The sequence below is a fragment of the Miniopterus natalensis genome, chromosome 14, assembly GCF_054644295.1.
Source record: "Miniopterus natalensis isolate mMinNat1 chromosome 14, mMinNat1.hap1, whole genome shotgun sequence".
Classification (NCBI taxonomy): domain Eukaryota; kingdom Metazoa; phylum Chordata; class Mammalia; order Chiroptera; family Miniopteridae; genus Miniopterus; species Miniopterus natalensis.
This window is the reverse complement of record NC_142094.1, coordinates 35,797,522-35,811,615: the sequence shown is the minus strand read 5'-3', so window position 1 is coordinate 35,811,615 and position 14,094 is coordinate 35,797,522. Positions and strand designations below refer to the sequence as shown.

Below are 14,094 nucleotides of genomic sequence, written 5' to 3'. Positions count from 1 at the left end.
AGGTTTCCAGGTGAGTTCTGAGTTGTATGAAGTCAGATTACCAATGACTGGACCTGGGGCCATATTGAGGAGTGTTTCTAGTGCTGCAAAAATGCAGTAACTGGCCAGGGTTTGGAACCAGATCTGCCTCAGACCCTACAGGAGAACTTCAGCCCATTGTTGCTCTTGATGGAATTTGGTGGCTGGATTCCTGATGACTGTGGTAAAAAGGAAGAATTGAGGGAGGTAGCCCCATTTTCAGTTAGCCTCCTGTATATGGAAGGAATCTACTATAATATAAATATATAATATAATAATTAAAAAAACCACACTCCTAATTAAGTGACCAGGATACTGTTACTTTGGGTTTCAGCTTGAAAGAAAGCAATAATCCACCTGGTTCAGGAATGAAGGAAATAAGCCAAATACCAAGAGAATCTCTTAATCTCTGATCACTTGGGGAGGAGGTAAAGGTAAAGTGCTGTGGTTTGGCATAGAGAGCCCTCTATTGCTCCCACACGGATACCCACATACTGAGTCAGATTCTAACTTATAATTAACTATAGTTCATAAAACTTGAGCTTAAACATTAGCAACTACCTGGCACATAGAAGCATGCAAATAGAGGTGATGATGATGGTGCTTTTTTTTAAAGCTACCTATAATGTGTCTTTTAAAATAATAAACAGAAGAGGAACAGCTGTAAGAATATTTTCCTCTTAGAAACACTTAATCGGACACACTGCCAGATCTAAAATGTTTCTACTCAATCTTTCCTGCCAAGTTCATCTCTCATCTCAGCCCTTATCAAATCTAAAAGCTTTCATTGTGACATTGTGACTGAACATAAAGGGTTCGTCTCTTGGTGAGCGTATCTCAACCAAGACAGTATACGAGCAAAGGGCGTTTATTACTTGCAGCAAGTAAGGAGAGCACTGGGGACATCTCCCAAAGTGGTGTCTCCTCGAATGGACAAGCGAATCACCTTTACTGGGACTAGACAAGCATTAGAGAGAAAAAAACAAAGGAAATGTGTGTGTGTGTGTGTATTTACAGTTAGAAAAGGTAACAAGAACTGGAAAAAATGAAACTTTTAGAAAATGAAATTTCAGCACTCGGCTGATTCCATTCCCAGGAGTCTAGCTAGGACCCACTCCCTGAGTGGCTGACGGGTAATGATAAGCCACTTCACCTCTATGAGCCTCATTTTCTAGATGTGATAAATAACTGATTTGGAATAGATGATCAGTTCTCAACTTCTTACTGCACACTAGAATTATCTGGGGAGGTTTTAAGAGTAATGCTAACTAGGCCCCATCCCAGACCAATTGAATTCATCTCTGGGAATGGGCCCCCAACTTCAATATTAAAGAGAAATCCTCAGGTGATTCTGAAGTACATGAGGGCTGGAACCAGGGCTATGATGATCTCTGGTGTCTGTTCTGTGATTGAAATTCCCTGAATGAGTGACCTGGAACTCAATTCCTGGACATCCGTTTCTGTGAGGCCCAGATTCAGTATCTTCATCACTCTTCCTTCTTTCTCAGCTGCACAGTGTCTCTTCTTGATCCACAGGGTGAGATGGAAAAAGAATGGAATCCTGAGTGTTTTGACCACTATATAGAAACTATGCACTTAGCTTTTGAGATTATCCCTAAGTACCTCCGATCACATCCATGGCCTCAAAGACTCCAGAAGTCCTTTGTTATGAATGGTCTGATGATTTTCATACATTCTCATGGGTCTTCCCATCTTCCATGCAGCCCATCTTGACCCACAGTTTGATTTACTGCAACATATTCAAGTACTAACTGAATTTTTATCATTTCTTTTTCTACATTTCAAGCTTATTCTGAAACAGTTATAGACTCACAGGAAGTGGCAGGAAGATTCTTGAGTATTTTCCCACATTTGGCCTCCTAAGAGCAACATTTTACGTAAGTACTGCACCATGTCAATCAGGAAATGACATTGGTACTGTGTGTATATTTTAAAGATAAAATATATCATGAGCTCGTCTTATAAATTCAAGTTTACAAGATTTTACGTAACCTAGTTGATCTTAGGTAATTACATCTGTGTAATTTTTTCTCCCAAACTGAGTATCTCTTTTCTAAGTGATACCAACATTCGTATGCTCTATTACACAATACACTAACAATAGTCTCAGGATAGCAAAATCAACAAAACACCCTCACGAGAAACTCAGGTGGAGTTTAACACTTTTTTGCTGGGTTTATTTTTGTCTATAAGATGTATTCCTCTACAGATGTAGAATCAAATTATAGTATATGAAAAAAATCACCTGGAATATTTCCTTTCTATGTGGTTTTATCCCATGCATATTTTGGTCTATTTGCCTCATTTTGATTTATTTTTTAGATATTGTTTTGGCCTTTTCATCCTAACATTTTATTATGAACATCATCAAACAGAGAGAAGGTGAGGCAATTTTACAACAAACACTAATATACTCACCACATTTCTACAATAACTTTTTACTAATTTGCTTTATTACATATCTATTCACCCATCAATTTCTCTATCCTTCAATTTACGTTTTGTTGTTGCATAAGAAGGCAGTCAGTACGATTGATAAAATATTTCAGCATGCAGTCACACCTTGTTTACAAGAAAAGGACAATATCCCCACTCAAATAGTTTTCTACCGGTTAAATTTAATAAATCTGAAGGTTGAAGTCAAGGAGTTTTGCTATTATAAATATGTAGGTGAGGGAAAGTTTCATTAAGAAAATGGCAATTGGCCCTGCCAGTGTGCCTAAGTGGTTGAGCATCAACACATGAACCAGGAGGTTACGGTTCGATTCCTGGTCAGGGCACATGCCCGGGTTGAGGCTCCATCCTTAGTAGGGGGTGTGCAGGAGGCAGCCGATCAATGATTCTCATCATTGATGTTTCTATCTCTCTCTCCCTCTCCTTTCCTCTCTCTGAAATCAATAAAGATATATTTAAAACCAAAAACTACTTTTTCTCCTGTTAATCTGTTTCTTATAGGTTTGATTCATGGACCTAGCCATTGAATCTAGGGGTGAAGGGGAAAAAGACTTTTCCTCCCCTATACTAATGATCTAAAAGCCAAAGTTCTCTCCACTCCTTTGAATTACTCATCACTGAGTTCTCCCAGGATACTGAACAAATTTCTGCTTGTTTTTCTCTTGCTAATCTTTCTTTGTCAGTTTAATGTGCTGACAATCTGGGAATCCAAACTGAGAATCTGGGAACACCGCAGGGTAGAAAGAATTAGGGACAAATCCTGACAAGTGGAATGAAGAAGTATGAAGGGACACCACTAAGCCACTAGATCCTCTCACCTGAGCCCCTGCCTCCACCATGATCAAAGGGAAACAGCTTATGGCAGGAAACTACCATGGTCCTCGCAGAAGTCAACAAGAACAAAGAATGGCTAAAACCAGATCAATCCAAGGTGGAGGAAAAATTGACCAGAGACCAACCCCAAAGCTTGCTATACCATCATTATAATGAAAACTGACACAAGTAGAAGGGGGGCCTAAGAGGGTGAACATCATGACACTTCCCCAATGAGCCGTATTAGAAACAAGGCCCCTCCCAACCAGAAGGCAGAGACAGAATTTGGCACCACAAAGTTAAAAAACTAGGAAGATGGAAAAACCCCAGGAACTGACTGACCATACACACAACTCACTTAGGGGTTCACCCATGTCCACCCAGATGTGCACTTTTCCTTCTTCAACAGTGGTGCCCCGTGAGACTTGCAACCAAGGGGGCAGCGGGCAGCGGCAGCCAATCTCAAGCTCAAACCCTGATCCTGTCTCCAGGAACCCGCATCCTAGCCTCTTTCTTTTGCTCTACCTGAATAAAACTTGCTTTTGTTCTCACTTCCACTTGTTCTTACTCCCATTTGTTCTTGAAATCTTTCCTGGGCGAATCAAGAGCCTGGAGATCACCTGACACGAGAAAGATCTGGAACCATGCTGGGGCAGGGTCAGCCCCAGGCACAGAGCTGGTTCAGTGATAGGAAGGTAGAGGAAAATAATTTTTCTCCCTTACACTGTAATACATCGTACCGATGATTATTACTATGTGCTGAGTCTGTCAGACTTTTTAGCAAATGAGCAAACCTAAGAGTGGTCTTGGATTCCCTCACCCCTATGTTAGAAGAACACCGACTCTCCCTGGTAGACAGAAACCTAGCTGCTTTTCACAGCCAGATCTTATGTGGGCACCTTTTTCAGTTCTGATGCTCTTGTCTGGGAAGCCCAGCCTGGGGTTTAGGCCCCGGAGTCCTCAGTGGGAGCCCCCCACAGCCGAGATCTCCCTCCGGACCTTCAGCTGCTGCCTGTGGGAGCCCAGCCAGCCCTCTCGTGCCTCCGCACCTCCTACCAGTCTCTATGCGGTTTCCACTTTTCTTCCTTGGTGTTCTCCAGCTTGTCTTCAGTTGCAGCTGATTATTCAGGATGGTTTTCTATATTTTAGTTGTAATTCCAGTTTGATCCTGGGAGTGTCAGTGTAGCTTCCACTCAATCTGCCACCATCTTTCCATATATTCTTTCTCCACTTTCTTGCTTTTTGTAGCTTGTGCATAGGTTGGAATTCAAAGTTTTTGAGTATTGGAAACAGAACAAGTCCTCATAACTCATGATTTTTTGCTATGGTGTTCACCTTTGGACCCTCTGGGAAAAGGGAAACCGCTTGAAAAGAGAAGCGATCTCCAGGCAGAGACACTACTTTGGAGTTTGAAGAAGCAGGTTTTAATTGCTAATGAGCCCTTCTGAGGTCAGATGCCTGACTCTCAGAGGCTGATGATTTCCTGGCTGGTGTGTGTATTTTTGAGTGCGTCATTAGGATTCTAAGGCTGACAAGACAGAAAGGGCTTAGGAAAGCCTTGCTTGTCTCTGGGACCTGGACTGTGACTGGCCTAGCCTTGTCTAGGCTTTGCTGCTGCTGGAAGAAAAGCAGCTGACTCTTGAAATCTGGAATTTGCACATTCTGTCTGCCTGGGACTGATTGCAAACTGAAACCTGGGTGGGGCTGACTGCTGCTGGGCTGTTTCAGCCTTAGCTTGCACTGTGCTGACCTGAAAGAGGGCTCAGTGAACAGAACCAGACTCTGGGACCCTCGCACATGTAGGAAAGTCCTAATTTATAAAAGCATCGTGGATGCCGGCGCATCATCCTGGGGCACGGACAAATGCCCACAGGAAAGGGCATTTCTCTGATTGACCATCTGAAATACAGTAGCAGGCCAGCTCTCTATTTTTTTTTATTGTAGGGGAGGGAAGAATCTTTTCTCCCTATCTTAGGTTCTTCAACAGGGGCCCTGCAAATTAGACTGACAGAAAACAGTTTAACTAGAGAAAAACAGAAGTCCAATAACATGCATTGTGCTCTTCCTGGAGGTACCCAGTGGTCAGTAACTCAAAGGGCTGGTCGGAACTTGGGCTTATATAACATCCTAACAGAAGGAGAATACATTTGTAGAAAAGTGACAATACAAAGGGCTTTGAGCTTCCAGGGGCTGCAAATTGTGGGAAGTTAAGTATATGGGGGAAATTAATGGAAACTCAGAGGAAGATAAGGCTTGTTTGTGTACATTCCTCTCTGTGCCATCTCCTCTCTGGTAATAAGACTGTTATCTGGTAATAAGACTGTTATCCATTCCTGCCACTGGATCAGAGGGGGTGGGGTGGGGTGGATGTTTACATGGGGAATTTATCTTCTGCTTTCAGGCAGTGGGGGAGGGCAGGGAGCTCATCCTGTGTGTGCTTTTTCTCAAATGCTTTCAGCTCAAAACAGGCCTCATGATACGGAGGCTAGTTGCATTTCTGACTAGTGCTTCTTGTTGAAAGCTGCAAGTTGGGAGAGGACACATTGCCCGAAGTGTGAGCCTCTCCTCCCACTCCTGAGGAATTGAACCCTTGACCACTCTCCAGGCTCTCACTGCTGTTGACTTGCTCTTTCAACTTTCCTGAACAGTTGCGGTCTGTGAGAATAGATTGATAACCCCGACTCCATGTCCCTGACCTTTGTCCTAGTATGCACACCTGCATAAGGTACATATTCTGATTGTTAAATGCAAATGACCCCAGAAAACAGTCACTCTTTTATAGGCTCACCATGTAAATGATCATGATGGAGGGGTGGAGAGTGATGTAAACCCATTTTGAAAATTTGTAAAAATTCAGGATTTTGTCTGGCTCATCCCTAAACATGATGCCTCTTTCTGGTTAAGCTGTATAAAATGTTTTCCTGTGAAAACACTTTTGTCCCTCTTGCATATAGCCTGTTCTGGTGAAAGATCTGGGTAAAAGAGTAGGGGATAATTGAAAAAAAAAAGAAAGAAAGAAAGAAAAGTTACGATTGTTGAGTGAGACAGTTTGATTTGTAAACAATGAAGAAAAAGAAAAACACCTCATTTGGGGAGGCACAGGGAAGGGGAGAGGCATTAATGATCTTTGTTTTTCAGAATTGTTCCTGGAAGCTTTCCTTCCTTTCCAAAGGAAATCTGCCCATTCCACTTATCCAACCCATACTAGTGCTTTGAATTCAGACTGCTGAGCCAGTGAGCACAGGGGACAGCAATGGGGTGGTGGGGTTGGTGCCAGCTCCTAAACTTTCCACCCAGAAAACCTCAGATGTCATCTTCACTCATGAGGCAGATGAACTGGTTTCAGGGGTGGGCAAATGTTTGGGACTAACTGTCATGTCAGGCAGTCCCTCTAAAACCAAGGACTCAACTGAATATTTTGGACTGGACTGAAATCCTAGGGAAGCCCTACAGTATAAGGCCACACTTGGGGAGCCTCTTAACTTGTACTGCCTGACTAAGGTATTTCCTGCTTGGGATACCTAAACAATTGTAAATTCTGTTTCCAGGGGCACCAGGAGTGTCTTCTGAGATTGTACTTCCTGTGTGTGTATCTGATGATCATGATAATGCCTCAGCCCAGGAAGGCGGCCAGGTCAGTTTACTGGCCAGAGTTGTGCTGTGTCACCAGGTAAAAAGGATAGTAAAACTCAAGGAAGAAGTGACCTGGACTTCCAACGCAGACCTTATTAATTAGTAGGATGACTAAGTTCAGGATCCCTAAAGGGCATAACTGAGGCCAATTCTGTAAGATCTCACCCTGTCATGTGGGGACCTACTAATAACACTTTGGCTATAAAGACACCTTTACTACAGATCAAGGGAATGGACTGTGCGAAAAAGCATTAGGCCAGAGACCATGATTCTTAGAAAGACCTACTTGCAAGGTTGACCCTTAGCTGGCATCTGGGAACTTGGATTTTTGGAGTGTTCTCACCATTCCCTAACCAATAAGCATGGTTATTGTTTGGGCAAATGATGTGGTTAATGCCGACGCCTGCTTTACTTCTGGGAGTCTGAATTTTTGGAATGTATGTGTTACACAGAGGTCCCTATGTAACTAGTCTCTAAGGAGGCCATTGGCCATGGAATCTCTAACTAGCTTCACAAGAGCTGTCACATTTGATGCTGGAGGAATAAAGCAGATATTGTATGATCCTACTGGGAGAGACTTCGGGAAACGTGCGCCTTGCTTTCTTTGTTCTTGGACTCGTGTGCCTTTTCCCTGTGCTGCCTGCTTTGTATCCTTTTGTTATCATAGATCTTAGCCATGAGTATCACTCTATGTTGAGGCCTGTGAGTCCTTCTAGTAAAAACCACTAGATCCAGACTATTTTAGGGATTTCCGTTGCTGACTTGTTAGACTTCTCATTGGAAACAACAATGCAGCAGCTATTAGGAAATGCAACTCCATCTGGTGGAACAAAGGAGAGGAAAGACAGGCAAAGACTGGCCAAATGTGGGTCTCTCTACAACCTACCCAATGTCTTGTGAGGATTTCCCTTGTAAGACTCTCCTTCCACAAATGGCTGCCCTTAGATTTCCAAACCATGGGAACACTGGCTAGGGACACAGCATCATTCTCTGGCATACCTGGACTAAGGGTCTGTCTCCTGGTAGATCCCAGTTGTGTGTATGTTTCCACATAATTTAGCAGAGAGAAAGGAGCAGGGATGTCAAAACTCTTCTGTTTATTATCTCAAATTGGAGTCAATGTTTCTCCATAATCATGGTGAGTGTGTGTGTGTATGTATGTTGGGGGGGGAGACTGTGAAATGGTGTTTATCAGGGAAGCAATTGCCGAGGTATTCCTGGGTACACAGCAGCCCCAGTCTACAGCAGAAGCTGCTAATTGGGCACTGGGCTCAGGTGAGGCTCCCGAGCTGCAATGAGAGTAATAGGTTCCATAGTCCTAGGATGGGCTGGCTGCAGGGTGAGAGTGTTAGTTCCAAAGAGGAGCTAAAATGGACATGCTGAGGATAGCATGGCATGCTATAGCAATCATCCACCATCCCTAACGAGAGGAACTTGGGGAATTAATATTACTCTTAGTCACACATGCAAACCACACAATTATTTCTATCTTGAGTGGAAATTTTGAAATTTATTGTAGCATTACTATCAACAATACACATTTATTGTAGTATCACTATCAAAAATACATATACATACACATGTCTGAGGTCCCAAGCAACATGTAAGGAATACTGCAGGGTTAGTCAAAAGCTAGTCTTCTGGGAAGCCCAGTAGGTTACATATTAATAGGATGAAGAGTGTGAGATTCTGTTGGCAGGCAGTCACCAGCTATGACCCTTGGCAAGAAGGGTGGATATGGGGGATTTCTGGTGAACCGAGTGCAAAGGGCGATAATCACATCTCAAGTGCTGGGCCTAGCTGTCATTCATTATAAGACCTACAGACTAGACAACTGAGTGTGGCTGATATGGAACCAGGGAGACAGACATGAGAAAACAACTCTAACAATGTATCATAAAGCCATAAGCAAGACCACCTTGCTCATCAAGCTCAGATTGGGGAACTCCTGCCTTCCCACCCTTCTCCCCCTCACAACCACCATTCCAGGCTCCCTCCCCTCTGCTCCTTTCCCTCCTCTCTCTGTCAGCTCAGGCGTGGGGCAGCTCACTGAGCGGAGCTGTCTGCACCCTGGCCCACTTCCTCACTGCCTTCTTCAAGCTCCGATGCTGGCAGAAAAAAGCTGCTTATGCCAGAAGGGCTGTTCCTCAGCAGGCGGCCCAGTTCCTTCTCGAAACACTCGGCTGCTTGCAGCAGATCTCCATTCTGCTTGTGAGTTAACCCTTGGAAATACCAAGAATTTGGTGCGTCTTGTGGAATGTGATTTTCAGCTCCGTTCTCAGTTGACAGTGTGCTGATGGTCAAAGCTCTTAAATCATGTAGGACAGCAGTGTCTTCAGACTGCCCATGATACTCCTGAAAGTTGGAATAGCGCTGATGGGGTTGCTTTCTCTTGGCCTTATTGGAAACTGTCTGAAAATATTCTTCTGTTTCCAGGTCATTGAAATTAGAATATACATCCAGAGGATTCAGTCCCTTCTCAACAGCTTTTTTCAAATAGTTCATAGCATATTTCCTCAGTTCTTCAACCTTCTCTCTTTTCCTACGGGCATCAGAGTCCTCTGTGTTCTGAATTTGTTTCTCCTTTGCCCAATAGCAGCGTGCGATCTGGCAGTAGATGTAGCCATTATTTGGCAAGGATCCCAACGCCTTTTGAAACAGTTCAATAGCCTTATCTAGATCACCTTTTCTCCGGTAAAATTTCGCTGCACTGCGAAGGACATCTGTTTGGCAAGGAGCTTTCTCCAGGGCCTCTACCACCAATGGCTCCCCTTCAGCTTCTTTATGTATCTTTTGCAATGCCAGGCCCAAGAGAACTTTGACATAATGATTGTTGGGATTGAGCTCCACGGCCTGCTTCAGAGCACTGGCACAGAACTGCTTTGGTCGTTTATCATCCAGACGGTACATGGCGATTGCCAGCCCAGTGGAGAATTCTGGGTTGCTGGGTTTCTCTTCCAGAGCCTTCTCAAAATATACCTTCGCCCTTTCATTTTGCTTTGTTCCGCACTGTAGCAGTGTCCACCCTTCTTCAGAGTAAAGCTCAGGATACTCGATACTGTAAGGATTTGAAAACTTCTCGCATACTTCTTTCACCTTGTCTACATAAACTTGAGCATCTGAGAGTCTGCCCATGTGATAGTAGACCCAGGCGTAGTTTCCCCAGGTGACCACACTTCTGACTTCTTTTTGGTCAATGTGCTCTTTCTGGATTAACTTTTCAGCTTGCTGTAAGCATTCCAGAGCTGCCTCATTTTGACCACGCAGGTGTTTTATGTAGGCCAACAAGTTGTACATAGTAGCTTTGAACTCGGTGTTTAAAAATTCAATCTGGTTACACACTCTGTCTTCTAGATCATGGGAGACACTTTCTTCCTTAAATAAGTTCCACGTGAAATGGCATTTCAGCTGTGGGAGGATTTTCTCCAGAGAGTTCTTATTGACTTCACTGTGGAGAAAGTAAACATGGTCACTGTAATGAGCATCTATCTGTCAAGCACCGCGCCAGGTGATGCAATCACAGGTTAACTATGTGTGTCATCTTGACTGGGCCATGAGATGCCCGGACATCTAGTTAAACATTAGTTCTGGGCATGTCTGCGTTCCCAGGAGAAACTAGCATTTGGATCAGTGAACTGAGCACAGCAGATTGCCCTCTGCAAAATACGACCTGTTGAGGGCCTGGGTGGGGCGGGCAGAGGAAGGGTGAATTTGTGCTCTCTGCCTGGTTGGTTGAACTGGAACATTCCCTCAGACTGGGACTTACACCACTGGCACTCCTGGTTCTCAGGTTTTGGACTCAGACTGGAACCACGCTGTTGACTTTCCGGGGTCTACAGCTTGCAGACAGTGCATCGCGGCATGTCTTAGCCTCCATAATCATGTGGGCCAAATACTATAATAAATATGTCTCTCTCGAGCTCATTTACATATATATGTATGTATGTACACCAGCATTAGGTGAGCATCTTTAGTTTTTGAAAAAAGGGCAGCATTTTAAAAAGCAGGTAAAAATGAGTGTTTACAAATTAGGTAGAAATAATACAAAAGAAGCTTAAAATTCTCAGAGAAGAAAAGCAAAATGTCCAATTATATAAAGCCTCTTCCCCTGCAAGAAACAGGCACAAAGCCGAAGATCCAGTTCGGTTTCCCTGCTGAAAATGTACAAAACAACAGAAAAACCAGTCGAGGTCAGACTCTGCACGCCCGCTACCTGTACCAGCCATAATAAAGAAGGAAATCCTGCCCTTTGCAACGTCGTTGATGGACCTTGAAGATATTAGGCTAAGAGAAATAAGGCAGGCAGAGAAAAAGAAATACTGTATGGAATCTGAAAAAAAAAAATCATCAAACTCATAGAAACAGAGTAGAAAAGTGGTTGCCAGGGGTAGGGTGGGAAAAAGAGGGAGAGGAAGGTAAAGGGTACGAGCTTTCAGCTCTGAGATGAATAAGGCCTGAGGCCCTAATGTAGAACAATGGTGACCATGGTTAATAACACTGCACTGTACAATTGAAATCGCTGAGAGAGTCGAGCTTGAGTTCTCACCAAAACAAATAAACAATAAAAAAAAAGCATAAATGTGTGAGGTTATTTATGTGTTAATTAACTAGATAGGCTAGGGAATTGTTTCACAATGTAGATGTATATAAAATCACTACAATGTACACTTTAAATATCCTTTCAATTTTATATGTCAATTACACCTCAATGAAGCTGAATTTTCAAAAAATTTTGTGAGCAATTTTTGCCGCTATTTCTTCTATGTGGTCTAAGTACATGAAATAGTCTGCTTTTTTCACCTTCAGATTTTCATTATATATTTGTTATTTGTTAAGTGGCTTATTTACATGTTCATAAGTAATGCACATTTAGGATAACATTAACATATTTAACTGAGTATTTAGTTAAAATTTAGATGAAAATTAAACATTTGAAGATAGTTCTGATTTAATTAAAACATACTATATTGCCTTTCTAAATACCAATACTCTATTGGCCAAGGTCTCCGCACTTATTCTGTATAAAACTTAATGAATTACTGAGCAATAATTAAATTCAGATATTTAAAGGGAGCACAAGCATGCAGGTGGGATGATGGCTGCAGTCATGTGACAAAGAGAATGCCTAAGTTCAGGTGAAACTCAGGGAGTTGAGTGCCCTTCCTACTTGGAGACTGTGTATCTGGCAGAAAACACTAGAGAGGTGGGAGGCCCTCAGGCCCAGGAAGAGATTTCTCATGGCCTCAAACTGCAGCCTTGAGCTTTTGCTGACCAAAGCAGATAAAAGCAGCACTGCAACTTCTTAGGAAACACACAGAATCAACCCATTTACAGTCTTTCCTCCTCCTGCTCACCTATCTGGATGGTGACAGACAGCCTGCAGGACCTGGTGAAAGTCATTAGCAGACTAGAATCTTGAATTTTCCTGAAAGAGGCCCTGCTTAAATGGTAAGAGTATGAGTTTCCAGAGAAATCTCCGTGGCAGCTTGTACCACAGATGCTGTTAAAGAGACAGGCAGAACTCATGCCCAGTTATTTGGTCAGAACAGGCACAACCCAAGGAGCCCATCCCTTCAAAAAGTGAGCCAAGGAACTCTCCAGAGCAGTGCCTCTCACACTTTCACATGCACTTGGACCAAATCAACTGAGGATCTTGTTACAATGCACTTCTGAGTTCAGTAGGTCTGGGATGCTGCTTTTATAACAGCCTCTCAGGGGGTGTTGGACTCACACAATGTGAGTAGCAAAGGGTCCAGGAAGACATCACTTTTTGGAAGCAATTTCCAATCACCGGTTTCTCATCCCTAAAACAGCCCTTAAATAGGCAAGCCTTGCTTTATGACAACATCCTTCCTAACCCCCCAACACCCCCTCCTACTGGCCACCCACTTTGGGCTCCCTCCACTCCCATTTGCACACAAACAAGTTAGGGAGCATTGAGTGTGCCTAGGAAGTACCTGTGGTCCTCTTTAAACATGTATCCCCTCCCCACAAGCTTTATGTCTGATTAGGAATTCAGGATGCTGGGCCCAGTAATTTGCATTCTAATAGAGTACTCTGTACTCTGGTTTACTACAGTGGCCAGCTGCAACACAGTTTGAAACTACAACACATTCTCCCTGTTCACAGGGGAGGTCTGGCAGGTCCATGAGACCTACTTCCCAATTCTGAAAGAGCAAACTGCAAGGTAGAAGCGACCTCTTTATAGATTGCAGTTTTGGAGAGCTGAAGTAGTCAGTCATTAGCACTTTTGCTGAGAAGCAAGCATGCTTTTAAAATAATCACAACCCACCACAGAACTCACAAACCTCTGAGTTAGTCTTATAAAATTTAAGAAACAAAAGAGGGACCAGGACCTCCAGGGACTGTCCTCCAGGCCCGGGTCCTCATTGCCTAGATTTTGCCTGAAAAGATTCAAGCAAGCTATCCCTCTGGGTTCTGTCAACAAACTCCAGTCCTTTCCCTGCTGCCGACGCCGCTGGGAACACCTCCCTCAGTGTCCTTTGGCTGCCTGACTGTAAATGGAAAGAGCCACAGAAATAAAAATGCATGAACTGGTAAGAAAGATTCATGAGCAAGTAAAGAGCAATGCATCTTTAATCTATAAGCAAAGGCTAAGTAAGCATTATTCTGGAAGTTGCACCCCAGAACAAGATTTGTGAGAAATGCTCCACTTCCTATCAGAGCCAGACATATTTACCTCATGATGGCTGTTCCCCTGTAATCCTGAGAAACTGCAGTCCGGGCTTATTTTCTGTTCTGCTTGTGGGTCGCAGGCAAGAAGAGGTGCCCAGCTGGGGCACTGGCCCTCAGGTCTGTGCTTTTATGGAGTGGAAACGGAAACTGAAACTGATGCAGTGCCATGGAGATTCTTGGTGAGGGGAAACTGAAACTAATTGGGAGAGCTGAGCTCACTGTCTGCGGGGAATACTGTTCTATACAGGGTCTGAAATTGTGTTTGAGAGTTTGTGAAAAGGCGCTAGAGATGCCTCGCGGACCCTAGGACCCACCCCTAGTGATTCCAATCCAATCTGGGGGTCGGCTGGGGCTCAGGAATCTGCATTTTCACACGCGCCCTGGAATTTCTGTTGCAGGAGTGAAAGTCCTTATGACTGGTTAAATTTAACTTTAAATCCTAGTTCTAGAAATTGTATC

The 14,094-nt window shown here is 43.5% G+C and overlaps 1 protein-coding gene across 1 annotated transcript; it reads right to left on the bottom strand.

Moving 5' to 3' along the window:
• Positions 1 to 8,822: 8,822 nt before the first annotated feature.
• Positions 8,823 to 13,684, bottom strand: IFIT3 (interferon induced protein with tetratricopeptide repeats 3). The gene is given in 3 exon segments (XM_016220738.2): positions 8,823 to 8,994; positions 8,996 to 10,387; positions 13,640 to 13,684. Coding segments are annotated over 3 exon segments (1,569 nt in total). The 5' UTR covers positions 13,645 to 13,684.
• Between the last annotated feature and the right edge of the window lie 410 nt (positions 13,685 to 14,094).